This window comes from Dendropsophus ebraccatus, chromosome 9, assembly GCF_027789765.1.
Source record: "Dendropsophus ebraccatus isolate aDenEbr1 chromosome 9, aDenEbr1.pat, whole genome shotgun sequence".
Taxonomy (NCBI): Eukaryota; Metazoa; Chordata; class Amphibia; order Anura; family Hylidae; genus Dendropsophus; species Dendropsophus ebraccatus.
The window spans coordinates 21143671-21161602 of NC_091462.1; the positions used below are offsets into that span (position 1 = coordinate 21143671).

The following is a 17932-nucleotide window of genomic DNA, read 5'->3' on the forward strand; positions in this document are numbered from 1 at the left end:
GTATTGGTTTATACGATTTTTGAATTCCAAAGTAGTTTCACCAATATAATATTTTTTACCAAAGATGAGCGAGTAGTAAAATATTTAAAAGTTCGAAATTCAATTCAAATAGACAGCGAATAGATTCGATTGAATATTGAATCCTATTAAAGTCAATGGGAGAAAAATGCTTGCTTCTTGGAAACTTAAATTCGACCACTAAGGGTCCTATTCCACGGGCCGAGGAGGGCCCGATTAACAATGTAAACGAGCGGCGATCTGCTAGATCGGCACTCGTTTACTGGGCCTATTCCATGGCTCAATGATCGTTGAGTGAGGGCTGCAAGGACATTGTTACCGATGTCCTTGCAGCCCTTGCAGCATCATACATTACCTGTCCAGGCTTCTTCTCTGCGCGATCGTCATCCCCGGGTCCCGCGCGCTCTATCCTCAGAATGGCCGGTCAGCTGACGGAGCTCTCAGCCAATCACACCGGCCGGCCATTCTGAAGATAGAGCGCGCGGGACCCGGGGATGAAGACAGAGCGGAGAAGAAGCCTGGACAGGTAATGTATGATGCTGCTGCTGCTGCTTGTCAAATCGTCGGTCACCCGCCGCGCACTGCTATTCAACCGTAGCGATGCGTGGTGGGGGAACTATGATTTTAGGTCTGGCCCTAAATGAACGATCAGCTGATGACACGATCATCAGCTGATCGTTCTCTCTATTTCACCGAACGATAATCGGCCGAATCGGGCCAAATGAGGCCGATCCGGCCGATTATCGTTACTGTGGAATAGGGCCCTTAGATGTCACCAAGTCCACAAGGACTCCTCAAATATTGATTCAATCACCCCTGGAATGCAACTGGGATAGCAAAAAAAACACACCAGGAAACCTTCTTTCATCTACGTTAGCATGGACATAAAGCCAAATTATAAGTGAAAAAAAACCCCCATTTTGATGCAGCCCTTCAAATCACGTTGCCTATGATAACCACATATAGCATAGGCATGGGGCGAAATCAAACAGAATCTACCGTTATTGTCATTGTGTGTGTGTTATATGGTCAGAAACATCCTCTTTAAAGTCATCTAGCACTTCCAGACGCCCTTCATTACACATAAATGGAGTTAGAGGCCCTTGAGGTGAGAGCTGACTTCAAGGGCCTCAAACTTAACTTTTTGAGGGCTTCATAAATTGAGTTTGAGACCTCCAAAAAATACCCTTGTGCTGAATACCCTGTCATAGAGAACGCTGGCGACACGGCAGGCCAGTATCTCCAAGGCAGCAGGACAGTAGCAGGACAGGACAGTTGTAGCCATGTTTCCAGCTTGGGGACCCAATAATTATAGGGTACAGGGGGATCGTGGAGGACAGGGTGATGATCGGCCAGGTACTCCTTCAACATTGAAGACATTGACGTTAAAGACAGCATCCATGGCAAGCGTGCTGGGCCTATAATTGAATTTTTATTGAAATAATAGAAGAAGCTTATTTTCCACGGTGGCTTATTCCATCATACTTCTGTTGGAAGCAGTGCATGGCTTCTTTTTTGAATATTTTGTGCTTTGCAGCAATAGTGCCAGCTTTGCGCTTATTGTCAGCAATTTTGATTCGAGGTCGCCCAAGAAGCACATAGAAATACAGGACATAAATTCCTGTGTTTGGTTCAGATTGAATTCCCAGATCAATGTGCTCCTGGATACCAAAGCCAAAGTTTCCAATGGCTTGTGCCTGCGCCATCATTTCCTCACCCCCGTCCTCGTCCCTTTGCACTTGCCTTCCGCTTTTCAAAAGTTTTAATGTTACACAAAGTTCCGGGATATATGTCTGTGCGTTGTATTGTAACGCAATAAACTATAGTATGTCACAGAACTTGGACACTTGAAGGGTTAACTAACCAGTTTAACTCACGGAATCTTGACACTTGATGGACACTTTCCAACACCAATCAGATTGTTTGAATTTGTAACACTCCTGCATTTAAAAGGGAATTACGGAAAAAAAATTAAAAGTACATTAAAAGTTAAGTGCTGTGTCGTGTTACAGGTAGAGAATACAGTGTGCTGTGTGGTGTTACAGGTAGAGAATACAGTGTGCTGTGTGGTGTTACAGGTAGAGAATACAGTGTGCTGTGTGGTGTTACAGGTAGAGAATACAGCATGCTGTGTGGTGTTACAGGTAGAGAATACAGTGTGCTGTGTAGTGTTACAGGTAGAGAATACAGCGTGCTGTGTGGTGTTACAGGTAGAGAATACAGCATGCTCTGTGGTGTTACAGGTAGAGAATACAGCATGCTGTGTGGTGTTACAGGTAGAGAATACAGCGTGCTATGTAGTGTTACAGGTAGAGAATACAGCGTGCTGTGTGGTGTTACAGGTAGAGAATACAGCGTGCTGTGTGATGTTACAGGTAGAGAATACAGTGTGCTGTGTGGTGTTACAGGTAGAGAATACAGGGTGCTGTGTGGTGTTACAGGTAGAGAATACAGCGTGCTGTGTGGTGTTACAGGTAGAGAATACAGTGTGCTCTGTGGTGTTACAGGTAGAGAATACAGGGTGCTGTGTGGGGTTACAGGTAGAGAATACAGCGTGCTGTGTGGTGTTACAGGTAGAGAATACAGCGTGCTGTGTGGTGTTACAGGTAGAGAATACAGCGCGCTGTGTGGTGTTAGAGGGAGAGAATACAGTGTGCTGTGTGGTGTTACAGGTAGAGAATACAGCGTGCTGTGTGGTGTTACAGGTAGAGAATACAGCGTGCTGTGTGGTGTTACAGGTAGAGAATACAGTGTGCTGTGTGGTGTTACAGGTAGAGAATACAGCATGCTCTGTGGTGTTACAGGTAGAGAATACAGTGCTGTGTGGTGTTACAGGTAGAGAATACAGCGTGTTCTGTGGTGTTACAGGTAGAGAATACAGTGCTGTGTGGTGTTACAGGTAGAGAATACAGTGTGCTGTGTGGTATTACAGGTAGAGAACACAGCATGCTCTGTGGTGTTACAAGTAGAGAATACAGCGTGCTGTGTGGTGTTACAGGTAGAGAATAGAGCGTGCTGTGTGGTGTTACAGGTAGAGAATACAGTGTGCTGTGTGGTGTTACAGGTAGAGAATAGAGCGTGCTGTGTGGTGTTACAGGTAGAGAATACAGTGCTGTGTGGTGTTACAGGTAGAGAATACAGTGTGCTGTGTCGTGTTACAGGTAGAGAATACAGTGCTGTGTGGTGTTACAGGTAGAGAATACAGCGTGCTGTGTGGTGTTACAGGTAAAGAATACAGTGTGCTGTGTGGTGTTACAGGTAGAGAATACAGCGCTGTGTGGTGTTACAGGTAGAGAATACAGCGTGTTCTGTGGTGTTACAGGTAGAGAATACAGCGTGCTGTGTGGTGTTACAGGTAGAGAATACAGTGTGCTGTGTGGTATTACAGGTAGAGAACACAGCATGCTCTGTGGTGTTACAAGTAGAGAATACAGCGTGCTGTGTGGTGTTACAGGTAGAGAATAGAGCGTGCTGTGTGGTGTTACAGGTAGAGAATACAGTGTGCTGTGTGGTGTTACAGGTAGAGAATAGAGCGTGCTGTGTGGTGTTACAGGTAGAGAATACAGTGCTGTGTGGTGTTACAGGTAGAGAATACAGTGTGCTGTGTCGTGTTACAGGTAGAGAATACAGTGCTGTGTGGTGTTACAGGTAGAGAATACAGCGTGCTGTGTGGTGTTACAGGTAAAGAATACAGTGTGCTGTGTGGCGTTACAGGTAGAGAATACAGTGCTGTGTGGTGTTACAGGTAGAGAATACAGTGTGCAGTGTGGTGTTACAGGTAGAGAATACAGGGTGCTGTGTTGTGTTACAGGTAGAGAATACAGTGTGCAGTGTGGTGTTACAGGTAGAGAATACAGCGTGCTGTGTGGTGTTACAGGTAGAGAATACAGTGTGCTGTGTTGTGTTACAGGTAGAGAATACAGTGTGCTGTGTGGTGTTACAGGTAGAGAATACAGTGCTGTGTGGTGTTACAGGTAGAGAATACAGCGGGCTGCATGGTGTTACAGGTAGAGAATACAGTGTGCAGTGTGGTGTTACACGTAGAGAATACAGCGTGCTGTGTGGTGTTACAGGTAGAGAATACAGTGTGCTGTGTGGTATTACAGGTAGAGAATACAGTGTGCTGTGTGGTGTTACAGGTAGAGAAAACAGCGTGCTGTGTGGTGTTACAGGTAGAGAATACAGTGTGCTGTGTGGTGTTACAGATAGAGAATACAGCGTGCTGTGTGGTGTTACAGGTAGAGAATACAGTGTGCAGTGTGGTATTACAGGTAGAGAATACAGTGTGCTGTGTGGTGTTACAGGTAGAGAATACAGGGTGCTGTGTGGTGTTACAGGTAGAGAATACAGTGTGCTGTGTGGTATTACAGGTAGAGAATACAGTGTGCTGTGTGGTGTTACAGGTAGAGAATACAGTGCTGTGTGGTGTTACAGGTAGAGAAAACAGCGTGCTGTGTGGTGTTACAGGTAGAGAATACAGTGCTGTGTGGTGTTACAGGTAGAGAATACAGCGTGTTCTGTGGTGTTACAGGTAGAGAATACAGTGTGCTGTGTGGTGTTACAGGTAAAGAATACAGCGTGCTGTGTGGTGTTACAGGTAGAGAATACAGTGTGCTATGTGGTGTTACAGGTAGAGAATACAGTGCTGTGTGGTGTTACAGGTAGAGAATACAGTGTGCTGTGTGGTGTTACAGGTAGAGAATACAGCGTGCTGTGTGGTGTTATAGGTATAAAATACAGTGTGCTCTGTGGTGTTACAGGTAGAGAATACAGTGCGCTGTGTGGGTGGGACCACAATTAAATGATAACGTACTGCAGTAACACAATGAAGCTGCAATGTGTGAACACAGTCTAAATGTTCTGCAACAGATTTGGGTGTGGAATGGGCAGGGTGGAGAACCTTGTTGAACAGCTGAAGGAAAGCTTACAACTGCTTAACCAGGAAGTACAGCCAGAGCAGGGGGGGGGGGTGTTGCTGATTCTAGGTGCTGTTCAGCTCGGGTGTTCTGCTATGAGGGGGTGGGTGCTGTGACAGGTGGTGGTCAGAATCAACCAACCGTCACACTGCCCGACAGATTTCAACAACAGCCAGGACGCCCGCAAGATTCCACCTATAGGCAGCCACCTAGCTGTCCGGCCACTGCTCCTACCAATCATCTTTTCCTCCCTCCTCAGCGCTGCCAGTCTCCTCAGGTCACTTGCCCTCCACAAATGCCACTGCTCCGGATCAGGACACAGGCAAGTTTAGTTCTCCAGTCTATTGTCTGTCTGTCTGTCTATCTATCTATCTATCTATCTATCTATCTATCTATCTATCTATCTATCTATCTATCTATCTATCTATCCCCTATCTGTTATTTATCGCCTATCTATCTATCTATCTATCATACATGTTACAGATAGATAGATATTTTTACATATTTTTTAGGCACCTCAACATGAAGTAAACGTGTCATTAGCAACCCACACTCGAGGTATGTACTAATTTACTTTTCTACACTTAAACTATATTTATTATAGGTTATATGCATTCAGAAGTGCTCATTTTTAGTATATATTATATCTAGATAGGAAGGTACATAGTATAGATGAGTTTCCGAACTTCCCAAACCAAGATACATTCCAAAGTTTGCAAACATTTCAATTTGGGAACAAACCAATTTTTCTAAAATTCATCCCAAGGTTTGTCCAAAATGGCATCAGTACATAATTACACTAGTTAGAGACAGATAGGTTGACGCAGATTTAAAGAGGGTTATAAAAGGTTCATTAGGTATCGGGGACAGATGGGGGGATTGCATGAGGGTAATCCTGTAAACTGTGTAGCTGTGAAATGGCTCCTGTCCTGTCAATTTGTGTGACAAAACACCCTGTCCACAGCTCTCCTGGGTGAAGTTAATCCTGTGAGTTGTCTGTCAGGTTACGCACTTGTATACAGCACAGATAATCAGCATCCATTAGAGTACAGAGTACCCTTTTAACTTTTAAGCGTCACTTGACACAGCGTCTATATTACAATTATCCTATAAACCAAAGTCTGGTGACTGCCGTAGTGGTGACGTGATAACATAATCTGTATAGTGTCCTTTAAATTAGAAGTCCCTTTTTATAGCTAGAGGTCCTCTAGCACATAACAAGTAGTCTCCAATAGAGTCTCTGCATAAAATAGTCACCAAACATCATAATTTATAAAAGACGACAGTAGCAATCTTACTGGTAGTAGTGGTAGTAGCAGCGTGCTTTTAAAACACTAAACCCCTATTATATTAGCTGCTTTTCCTCCCACATACATGGTGTAATAAACAGGCACTTTTCCCAAACGTTACATGTGGCCGACATGGCACAACTTTGCCTTACTTGTCATGTATAACACAGACCATAACTGCCCAAAGGGTGCAATCCACATGAATTTGGCCCTACTAGGCCAAAATTTCGAGAAACAGCTGAACCGAACTTTTGAAATCTTTTTCGCTCATCATGTATCAAGCCAAAATGGCGTACTTTTCGGCGGAAAGGGGCGAATTGTGAATATTTTATTCGCAAAACGGCCATTTGCGAATAAAATATTTGCAATTCGCCCCTTTCCGCCGGGTATGCCAGTGGGGCGGGAAGGGGGTGTGTAGGGGCGGAACGGAGGGCACGGACTTAGAGTCCATCCGTTCCGCCTGTAACGCCCGGAGTAGTGGATCCACTGGACCGGCACCAGCGATGGCACAAACCTCACCAGGGAGCGGAGTCTAAGGGGCCGCTGGTTTTCACCAGAGCCCGCCGCAAGGCGGGATGGACTTGCTGCGGCAGGCGACCCCCAGGTCGCTACCCCTGGCTTGGTTGCTGGTGTCGGCAGGCGAGGCGTGGCAGGAGATGACACAGGCAATGGTCTGCAGGTGAGAGCGCACGTGACAGGCTGGACACGGGAACGGGTGGAGTGACAGGGAAACAGGAACCAGGAACAGGGACTAGGGACCAGGTAACGGACAGGACTCAGGAACAGGGACTTGGGACCAGGTAACGGACAGGACACAGGAACAACAGGGAGCTGGGCCAAACGCTATGGGAAGCATGTAGAGGCTCCAACCCAGGGGACAGGGCATGCTGGGATTTATAGGGGAGTGATTAGGTGCAACTACCAATTAGGAGCGCACTGCCCCTTTAAATCTGAGACAGCCGGCGCGCGCGCGCCCTAGGAGGCGGGGACGCGCGCGCCGGCCGGCACAGCGGGAGACAGGAGCGTGGAGAGGTGAGGCGCCCCCCGGGGCCGAGGTGATAGCAGCGCCGGGTCCCCGACTATGGACACCGGCTGCTGCATGGGGCAGGAAGCGGTCGCGGCGGCGGCCCGGAACGCGGGACGCCGCCGCGGCCGTGACAGTACCCCCCCCCTTTGGCCTCCCCCTCTTTCTTGCCTGCAGATGGCACAGGAAGCCACAAAGTCTTTGACATCTTGAAACAGACTAGGCCACCAGTAGTGGCGAGAGATCCGTTGGCCGGTCTTACGGACTCCAGGGTGCCCGGCCTCCAACGAGGAATGACCCCACTTCAAAATACCTCTTCGAAGCGCAGGGTGAACATGAGTCTTTCCGGGGGGTACTCTCTGAGGCGAGGAGGTGACGACTGGTGCTAGGCGATCAGGCGGTAAAACATGGCAAGGGACTGTGGGTCTGTGGACGAGGACCTTCTGTAAGTTCTCCCGGTGGTGAGAGGACACGACCTTAGTCTTGGGTACGGAGAGAGGGTACACCTCGGCAGAGAAGGCATCCGCCGAGTCTTGGTCTTCTGCCGGTAGGTCGGGTAGAGGCTTGGCTGGGACAGGAAACGACATAGTACACTTGGTCTGAGGTGACCTGAGACACTGGTTGGAACAGTCCTGACCCCAACTGAGAATCTCCCCGGTTCTCCAGTCCAGTTGAGGGGCATGTTCTTGCAGCCACGGGAGTCCCAGGAGGACCGCGGGGGAAGAATGGGGCAGGACGTAGAAGGATATCTCTTCTTGATGTAAAGGACCCACCTGGAGGACTAAAGGTGCGGTCTGGTAGTACACACGGTCGGTAAGAATTTCGCCTGTGACCGAGGAGATAGACAGAGGCCTGGCTAGTCGGGTCACTGGTAGCCGCCATCTTTGGACCAATGTTGCCGCAATAAAACTGCCTGCTGACCCAGAATCGAGGAAGGCAGTAGTCTGATGATTTCGTCCTGAGAGAGTCCGGATGGAAACTGGCATAGACAGACTTGGAATGGTGGCATTCACACCTAGGGACACCTGTCCCACCGGACCTAGGTGCGAGCATTTTCCGGATGTTTGGGGACGTAGGGGACATCCCAGCCGGAAGTGATCGGAACCACCGCAATAGAGACAGAGATTCTGCTCCAGGCGCCGGATTCTTTCATCAGGCGTCAGGTGAGCCCGTTCCACCTGCATAGGAATCTCAGGAGAGGGTTGGGACATCGAAAGGTCAGGATTCTGGAAAACCGGCGCCAGCTGGGGATGGCGACGGGAACGGGTTAGTAAATGTTCATGCCGAACCTCCTCCTCCCTCTCCGAAAAACGAGTATCAACTCGGGTGGCCAGTAGAATGAGTTCGTTCAGGGAGGTAGGCAGGTCTCGGGCAGCGAGCACGTCTCTCACACGACTAGACAGGCCCTTCTTGAAGGTGGCCAATAGGGCGGCCTCGTTCCAGTCCAATTCGGCTGCCAGGGTGCGGAACTGGATGGCGTAGTCACCAACAGAGGAGCTGCCTTGAGAGAGGTTGAGGAGAGCAGTCTCGGCTGAAGAAGCACGGGCAGGTTCCTCAAAGACGGAGCGAAACTCGAATAGGAAGGCCCGGAGATTGGCAGCAACTGGATCATCACGGTCCCACAGTGGCGTGGCCCAGGCCAGGGCTCTACCTTCTAATAGGCTGATGATGAAAGCCACTTTAGAGCGCTCGGTGGAAAACTGACTACTCAAAAGTTCAATGTGCATGGTGCACTGAGTCAAGAATCCTCTGCACAACTTAGAGTCCCCAGAGTACTTGCTTGGGAGGGCCAGTCGGAGTGAAGAAGAAGCGTCAGGAGGTGGTGTGCGCTGGGCAGTAGTCTGCTGCTGTAAGGCGGCAGTGAGTTGCTGGATCTGCTGTGACTGCTTCTGGATTTGTTGCGCCTGCTGAGTGACCACTCTGGCGACATCACGGAGATCAGGCACCTCGCCGGGATCCATGGTTGGAGCCTACTGTAACGCCCGGAGTAGTGGATCCACTGGACCGGCACCAGCGATGGCACAAACCTCACCAGGGAGCGGAGTCTAAGGGGCCGCTGGTTTTCACCAGAGCCCGCCGCAAGGCGGGATGGACTTGCTGCGGCAGGCGACCCCCAGGTCGCTACCCCTGGCTTGGTTGCTGGTGTCGGCAGGCGAGGCGTGGCAGGAGATGACACAGGCAATGGTCTGCAGGTGAGAGCGCACGTGACAGGCTGGACACGGGAACGGGTGGAGTGACAGGGAAACAGGAACCAGGAACAGGGACTAGGGACCAGGTAACGGACAGGACTCAGGAACAGGGACTTGGGACCAGGTAACGGACAGGACACAGGAACAACAGGGAGCTGGGCCAAACGCTATGGGAAGCATGTAGAGGCTCCAACCCAGGGGACAGGGCATGCTGGGATTTATAGGGGAGTGATTAGGTGCAACTACCAATTAGGAGCGCACTGCCCCTTTAAATCTGAGACAGCCGGCGCGCGCGCGCCCTAGGAGGCGGGGACGCGCGCGCCGGCCGGCACAGCGGGAGACAGGAGCGTGGAGAGGTGAGGCGCCCCCCGGGGCCGAGGTGATAGCAGCGCCGGGTCCCCGACTATGGACACCGGCTGCTGCATGGGGCAGGAAGCGGTCGCGGCGGCGGCCCGGAACGCGGGACGCCGCCGCGGCCGTGACACCGCCAAAAGATACGCCGAAAACCTACTCCAGTCCTCAGCTGGCGTAGGTTTTTGGCGGTGCACACCGGCGCGCACGGGATTTATGTAGAGGCAGTCCGCCTCTACATAAATCTCCGTAGCGCCAGAGCTGCGGGGGCATTTATAAGTCCGGAGCAGAAAACGCCGGTCCCCCTTTGTTCTCACAAATTCTGCCTCCAGAATAATAACTAGTTCAGCAGCAATTAAAAAAATTCACAAAAATTTCTAACAATTTCCATATGTTTATTTATTTTGCTACAGTGAGAATTCATTTCCCAGGGACCTGGACCGATACTGGAAACAATGAATTTCAGGAAGTGATACTAAGTGAAGATTCAACGGAATACAAAACTGTTAAGAAAGAATTCTTGAAAACTGCCTTGCCCAGTGTATTTGTTGTCCTTGAGGTTATTATGATCGATTACTAACTCGATTATTTTATGGAATCATGCACACAGTAGAACCTTGTGCACTGAATCTTTATAGGTCTCTGCTATAGAGATGTCATTACCTTATTTTTGGTAAAGATAATACAGATAGTATGTGACCCATCTATAATGAGGAAAGGGTAATAATTGATGTAACAAATTCTACGGCTATGTTCACCCACCATAAAATAAAATAAATTTTAGAATAAAGTAAGTGGAAAACTTACCAGCAATGCACTGACACTATAGAATAATGGCCGTAATTGATTATGACCGCCACCTGGTCCATTTCATTATTATTTATTATTATTTTTATAATCTCAGGATACAGATATGTCTATCCCAGGCAGGTTTATATTCAGTTATTGTGGATTTACCAACCACCCGCTGGAAGTTCCAAGCATATACTACTCTTTCATTAATGTAATATTTACTCATGTTGCTTCTGATCTTTTCCTCCTATAACCTCAGGTTATGCCCCTTGTCCTTGATTTTTTTTTTTTTTAAATTAAAAACAATTCCCTCCTGAACCTTATTTAGTCCTTTACATATATAAAGGTTTCTCTACTTTCCTCCAGACTATACAGATTCAAATCCTGAAGTCTTTCCTGATATGGTTTATACCTCACACTCTCCACCATTTTTGTAGCCCGTCTTTGGACCCGTTCTATTTTATCAATATCTTTATGCAGGTGAGGTCTCCAGAACTGGACACAGTATTCCAGATGTGATGTTACTAGAGCTGTATACAGCAGGATCACAATCTCCTTCTTCCTATTGGTTATACCTCTAGCTATAAAGCCCGGCATACCATTATATATATACAGCCCATCATACCATTATATATATATATCTATATACAGCTCAGCATACAGTTATATATACAGCCCAGCATACTATTATATATATACTGTTCAGCATACCGTTATATATATACAGCCCAGCATACCATTATATATACCATATATATATATACACACAGCTCAGCACACCATTATATATATACAGCTCAGCATACCATTATATATACAGCCCAGCATACCATTATAGATATATATATATATATATATATATATATATATAATATATATATATATATATATATATATATATATATATATATATATAGCCCAGCATATGATTAGTTTTCCCCACCAACTAGTTGCACTGGGGACTCATTTTAAGGCTGTCAGATATCACTACCCCTAAATACTTCTCTTCTGAAGTCTTTGCTTATAGAGATCTGCCAATATCATACCCGGATAGAAGATTTCTTTTCCCCAAGTGCATTATTTTACATTTGAAAACCATTGAACTGCAGTTTTTATAGTTTGGACCACTTATCTAGCAAAGCTAAATCATTTTCCATATTACTGACACCTCCAGGAATGTCAACCCTATTGCACACTGTTAAAAAGAGTATAACTTAGAACAGACCCTTGTCACCACCATCTATCCTTCAGCCAACCACTAATCCACTGAACAATCCAGGGATTAAATCCAATTTTCTATAACTTCTCTATCAGCTCCTTATGGGGAACTGTATCCAAGGCTTTGCTGAAGTCCAGATAGGCGATATCCCCGGCACCTTCATCCAGCACTTATGTGACATAAAGAAATCAAATAATGAACATGCACATTATTTACAACCTGTTTTTGCTAAATATAGTTGATTATTCCCATCTGTTCACACATTGCAGATTGTATATAATGAGCATGTCCATTATTTGAGTGGTCTTAATCAATTATGGCCATTATTCTATAGTGTGAGTGCATTGCAGGTCAGATTGCCATTGACTTCAATAAAAGTACATTAAAACACTGAAAATACAGCCGTATTTTTCGTCTATCTTACTGTGTGTGAATGTAGCCATAGGCTAGGTTCACACTACGTAAGCTTCCGGCCGTAGTGCGCTCTGTGAATATGCGGCCGGAAACTTATGTAGTTAGCGTACAATGCAAAGTATACGACACCGGCCACACAGTTCGCACTTCGTACGAATGTATGCCCGGATCGTATACGGTGCCGTAAGAAATGAACCAGACTATTGTTTCCGGCCGGAAGGCTGTAACTTACGCCGGTAGCGTATCGCACGAATCCGTACGTAGTGGTGATTTCTTCATTTTTCCACTCTTCTATGCCGATCCAAAAGGTTCTGTGGGGTGTCCGGGGCTAGGCGAAGATTTCCAAGTAAAAGACCGCTGTCAGATCGCTACGTAGGGCGCTCGGGAAGCGTAAGTAGACTACGGGCGTACGTTCGCATTGCGTACACATTGCGTACGCATCCGGCCGCACATCGAATATTCGCACGCCCGTAGTTTCAGCCGCACATGTACGGCGCCGTACGAAATGCGTACGGATTCGTACGCAGTGTGAACATAGCCTTAAAAGGTAAAATGTATCTTTTCTAGATCAAAAGGATCCAGAATATAAAGTTATGGCAGAGCTTCACAATTAGGAGGAAAACGGTAAGAAGAAAGAATCCAGGGAGGAAAAATGTCCGCCACCTGTATCACGGCACATCATCTGCTGTTCTAAACAACATAAACAGAGGAGGATTCAACCGGATCTATCATGGTAAAAATGGTGAGTTATTGGGCAGCTTGCCTATGCTTATAATATTGTGCTAAAAACGTGGTCATACTTAACTTGTAGCTTAAATAAAAAATGTTACAAATATTAATAATCTTATGCTAAAAAGTTCCATCATGAATATTGCATTAAACCCAATAGGAACAGCATGCGGCTCCGGAACCTACTTCTCCATTGGGTCAAATTACTCTACTGAAGACAGGTATTCTGTTCCTGACAGCGATGGCAAAAAATACGTCTACCAAGCTGCAGTGGTAACCGGAAGGTATTGCCAGGGAGACTCAAGCTACAAAGAACCACCGTATATCAATGATGACCCCAAGGGAGATCGGTATGACTCAGTGGCAAATGCACTGAAGGAGAAAACCTATTTTGTTGTCTTCTATGATGATTGTGCATATCCCGAATATCTGATTACATTTAAGCCTCACAAATCATAGGCCCTTATGGACAGGGCCGTACTAACAGCTGCTGCTGCCCTAGGCACTAAACCTGAAGACGCCCCATCTTCACACACCAGTTAGCAGCATGAAAAAATGGGAGCGTGGTTTCGGCCATATGCATTTCTCTACATGTAGAATTATTGTCTGAATCACATTTTTCATGGTTTTTAACTGCTTAAAACTAACAAATTTCACCACAGGTTTGGTAGATCCGTAGGTGATAGCTCCAGGTGTCATATTTAAAGAGGACCTGTCACCCCCCGTGCCGGGGAGACAGGCTCCCGACCCCCCGTTAGAGCCCCCTATACTTACGTGATCCCGCCAGGTCCCGCTTCCTGAGCCGGTCGGGTCACAGAGATTTCAGCGCCCGAAATGTATCAGCAAATTACCAATTTTTCATGAAATTTCCAAAACTAATTTTTTTAGAGACCTGTTCTTTTTTTAAGTGTGTTTAGGAGGCTTGTATACTTGAAACCCCCATAAATGACCCCATTTTGGAAACTACACACCCTAAGGAATTAATCTAGGGGCATAATGAGCATTTTAACCCTACAGGGGCTGGAGGAAAGTATTCACCATTAGGCCAGAGAAAAATTGAAAATAGAAATTTTCTAATAATATGTTCGTTCAGATTAAAGTATCTCATGTTCACAAGCAACAGGAGAGAAAAAGCACCCCAAAATTTGTAACGCAGGTTCTCCTGAGTACAATGGTACCCCATATGGGGGCGTAAACCACTGTATGAGAACACAGCGGGACTAAAAACCGAAGGAGCGCCAATTAGCATTTTCAGTGCAGATTTTGCTGTACAAGTTTTCAGGCGCCAGGTGCGTTTGCAGCGCCCCTGTAGTGCCAGGGAAGTGAAACCCCCCCAAAAGTCAGCCCATTTTGGAAAGTTAACCCCTCAAAGAATACGTCTTGGTGTGCGGTGAGCATTTTGACCCCACAGGTGTTAGAGGAAAGTATTCAAAATTAGACAGTAAAAATGAAAAACTTGAATTTTTCCAATAATATGTATGTTTAGTTTGAAATTTCTCAGTTTCACAAGGAACAGGAGAGAAAAGGCACCCCAAAATCTGTAACGCAGGTTCTTCGGAGTAGAAAGGTACCACATATGTGGGCGTAAACCACTGCATGGGCACACAGCGGGGCTCAGAAGGAAAGGAGCGCCAATTAGCATATTCAGTGCAGATTTTGCTGTAGAAGTTTCTGAGCGCCAGGTGCATTTGCAGAGCCCATGTAGTGTCAGCAGAATGAAACCCCGCCATAAGTCACCCCATTTTGGAAAGTGCACCCCTCAAAGAATACATCTTGGTGTGCGTTGAGCATTTTAACCCCACAGGTATTAGAGGAAAGTATTTGAAATTAGACAGTAAAAATGAAAAAATAGAATTTTTCCAATAATATGTTCCTTTAGTTTGAAATTTCTCAACTTCACAAGGAAAGGGAGAGAAAAAGCACCCCAAAATCTGTAACGCAGGTTCTCCTGAGTAGAACAGTACCCCATATGTGCGCGTAAACCACTGTATGGGCACACAGCCGGGCTCAGAAGGAAGGAGCGCCAATTAGCATTTTCAGTTCAGATTTTGCTGAACAAGTTTCCGAGCGCCAGGTGCGTTTGCAGAGCCCCTGTAGTGTCCGCAGAAGAGAAACCCCCCAAAAGTCACCACATTTTGGAAAGGGCACCCCTCAAAGAAGTCATCTTAGGGTGCAGTGAGCATTTTGACCCCACAGGTATTAGAAGAAAGTATTCAAAATTAGACAGTAAAAATGAAAAACTAGAATTTTTCCAATAATATGTTTGTTTAGTTTGAAATTTATCAACTTCACGAGGAACGGGAGAGAAAGCGCACCCCAAAATCTGTAACGCAGGTTCTCCTGAGTACAACAGTACCCCATATGTGGGCATTAACCATTGTATGGGCACACAGCAGGGCAGGTTGTTTACTAGCTATATGGGATGGTAACGGACAATCTGGGGGTGTTTACGGGCTATCTGGGGTGGTGACGGGCAATCTGGGGGGGTCACAGGCAAACTGGGGTGTTGATGGGCAATCTGGGCGAGGAGTGACAGGCAATCTGGGGTGGTTACGGGCAATCTGGGGTGGTTACGGGCAATCTGGGGTGGTTATGGGCAATCTGGGGTGGTTACGAGCAATCTGTGACAATCTGTAGTGGTTATGGGTAGCCTGTGGCAATCTGGGGTGGTTACAGGCAATCTGGGGGTGTTTACTGACTATCTGGGGTGGTTACGGGTAATCTGAGCAATTACAGGTAAACTGGAGTGGTTATGAATAATCTGGGGTGGTTACAGGTAATCTGGGGTGGTAACAGGTAATGCGGAGTGGTTACAGGTAATCTGGGGTGGTTACAGGTAATGCGGAGTGGTTACAGGTAATCTGGGGTGGTTACAGGTAATGCGGAGTGGTTACAGGTAATGCGGAGTGGTTACAGGTAATCTGGGGTGGTTACAAGTAATGTGGGGTGGTTGCAGGTAATCTGGGGTGGTTACAGGTAATGCGGAGTGGTTACAGGTAATCTGGGGTGGTTACAGGTAATTCGGAGTGGTTACAGGTAATCTGGGGTGGTTACAGGTAATCTAGGGTGGTTACAGGTAATCCGGGGCACTTGACTTTTTATCCCGTCATCAATGATTTTTGGTGACGGGACAAAAAGTGAAGGAAGCATTTGGAACAAGTGATCAGTGGTATATAGTATATACCGCTGATCACTTGTGCCAGGACACATCGGATAGTCCCTGATTATTGCCCCATGCTCTCCGCCACCTCTGGTGGTGGAGAGAATGAGAGTTTGATCTTTTTTTTTAAGGGTACGAACACACTTGCTGTATCCGCAGCCAGTTTCTGGCTGCGTATTCGCAGCGAGACTCGCTGAGGATTCCGGCCCTGTGTACTCAATGGCAGACAAAGTCGCAGCAGGGATGCACATCCCTGCTGCGAGTTTGTCCGCAGCTCACCCCGTTAACTCCCCGGCCGCCGGAGACTATACGTCACCTGATCCCGGCTACGGGGCTCCATACGTCTTCGCTGCCTGTTCAGCCAATCAGTGCTGCGGTGGGGCAGCGCACTGATTGGCCGAGCGGGACGTGCTGGAAATCAGCGAAGGACCAGGTGATGTATAGTCGGGACCAGGTGATGTATAGTCTCCGGCGGCCGGGGGTTAACGGGTCGGCCTTTGGACAAACTTGCAGCAGGGATGTACATCCCTGCTGCGACTTTGTCTGCCATTGAGTACACAGGGCCGGGATCCTCGCTGCGAATACGCAGTAAGAAGCTCGCTGCCGATGCGGCAAGTGTGTTTGTACCTTAAGGAATTAATCACTGTGAACACTAAGGTTATTCCGGGGGGACGGGGGGGGGGGAGACATTCATCTCCTCTCACTGGGGATTAACGGTGAGAGGAGATGAAAGTGTGCAGTGCCCGTTACCGGTGGCCGCCGTTATACTGGTAATAACGGCGATCGTCGGTGCTGGGACTGGCCGGGACTGAGCCCACACTCTGCCCCAACTTCTCAGCGACCTCCGGTAGCTGAGAGGAGGGGGCTGCGGGCATTACCGGCGCCGCTGCACTATTCTGCACCATCGCCATAAAGAGCTGATGGCAGCAGAATAGAGCCCATTAGTGATCGCCGTAAAAATCCGTAAAGACGGTCACTAATAACATAATACATGTATTCTCTGGGTCGCTACGGTTACGGCGATACCACATTTGTATAGGTTTTTTTTAACTATTACCGCTTTGGCGCAATAGAAACTATCTTCCTAGCAAAAACCCAGAAAAACTGTCACCACATTGCAAGATCCATAGCGTTCTTATCTTTTGCGCGACAGAGCTGGTTTTGGGCTTATTTTATGCGGGAAGATCTGTAGTTTCTATTGATACCAAGTTTTATATCTATATGACTTTTTGATCTCTTTTATGATGTATTTTCTAAAGCAGATTGATAAAATACAGCTATTCTGGTACTGTTTTTTTATTATTTTTTTTACAGCGTGTGTCGTGCGGTATAATTATTGATAACGTTTTATAGATTGGGTCGTTACGGACGTAGCGATACCAAATATGTATAGGATTTGTGTTTTTGATCACTTTTATGTAATGGTGTATTGTATATGGGGAATGTAATGCATTTTTATTATGGGGTAGGGGGGGCTGGGGGGATTGTGTTTGGTGCACTTTTTTTTACTTTTTTACACTAGTATACATTACTGTACACTAGTGTAAGACTTAGATCACTGTATACAATACACTGTACTGCTTCTGCAGTACAGTGTATTGTGTCATGTGACCATCCTGCTGACAGGCAGTAGCACAGCCACCCCTGTCAGCAGGATGGCTTATCCATGGTAAGCCCGGGGGCCTTCATTAGGCCCCCGGAGTTACCATGGAGACGTCGGGGGACCGGACGGCGCCGCGGGACCTCCAATCACGTAAGTGGACCTGCGGCGCCGTCCGGTACACACGGGAACTCGTTAGATGCAGCTGTCATGCTTTGACAGTGGCATTTA

At 47.1% G+C, this 17932-nt stretch overlaps 1 protein-coding gene across 1 annotated transcript in view; it reads left to right on the forward strand.

Annotated features, from left to right (window-relative positions):
* LOC138800746 (protein mono-ADP-ribosyltransferase PARP15-like) overlaps positions 1-16319 on the forward strand; it is a 28487-nt gene extending 12168 nt beyond the window's left edge. Inside the window, exons 11-15 of the mRNA XM_069982685.1 lie at positions 5194-5256; positions 5447-5492; positions 10201-10346; positions 12780-12954; positions 13102-16319. Of these exons, the coding sequence (XP_069838786.1) occupies positions 5194-5256; positions 5447-5492; positions 10201-10346; positions 12780-12954; positions 13102-13400 (729 nt within the window). The 3' untranslated portion in view covers positions 13401-16319. The remainder of the gene's footprint in view (positions 1-5193; positions 5257-5446; positions 5493-10200; positions 10347-12779; positions 12955-13101) is intronic.
* The last annotated feature ends 1613 nt before the right edge of the window (positions 16320-17932 follow it).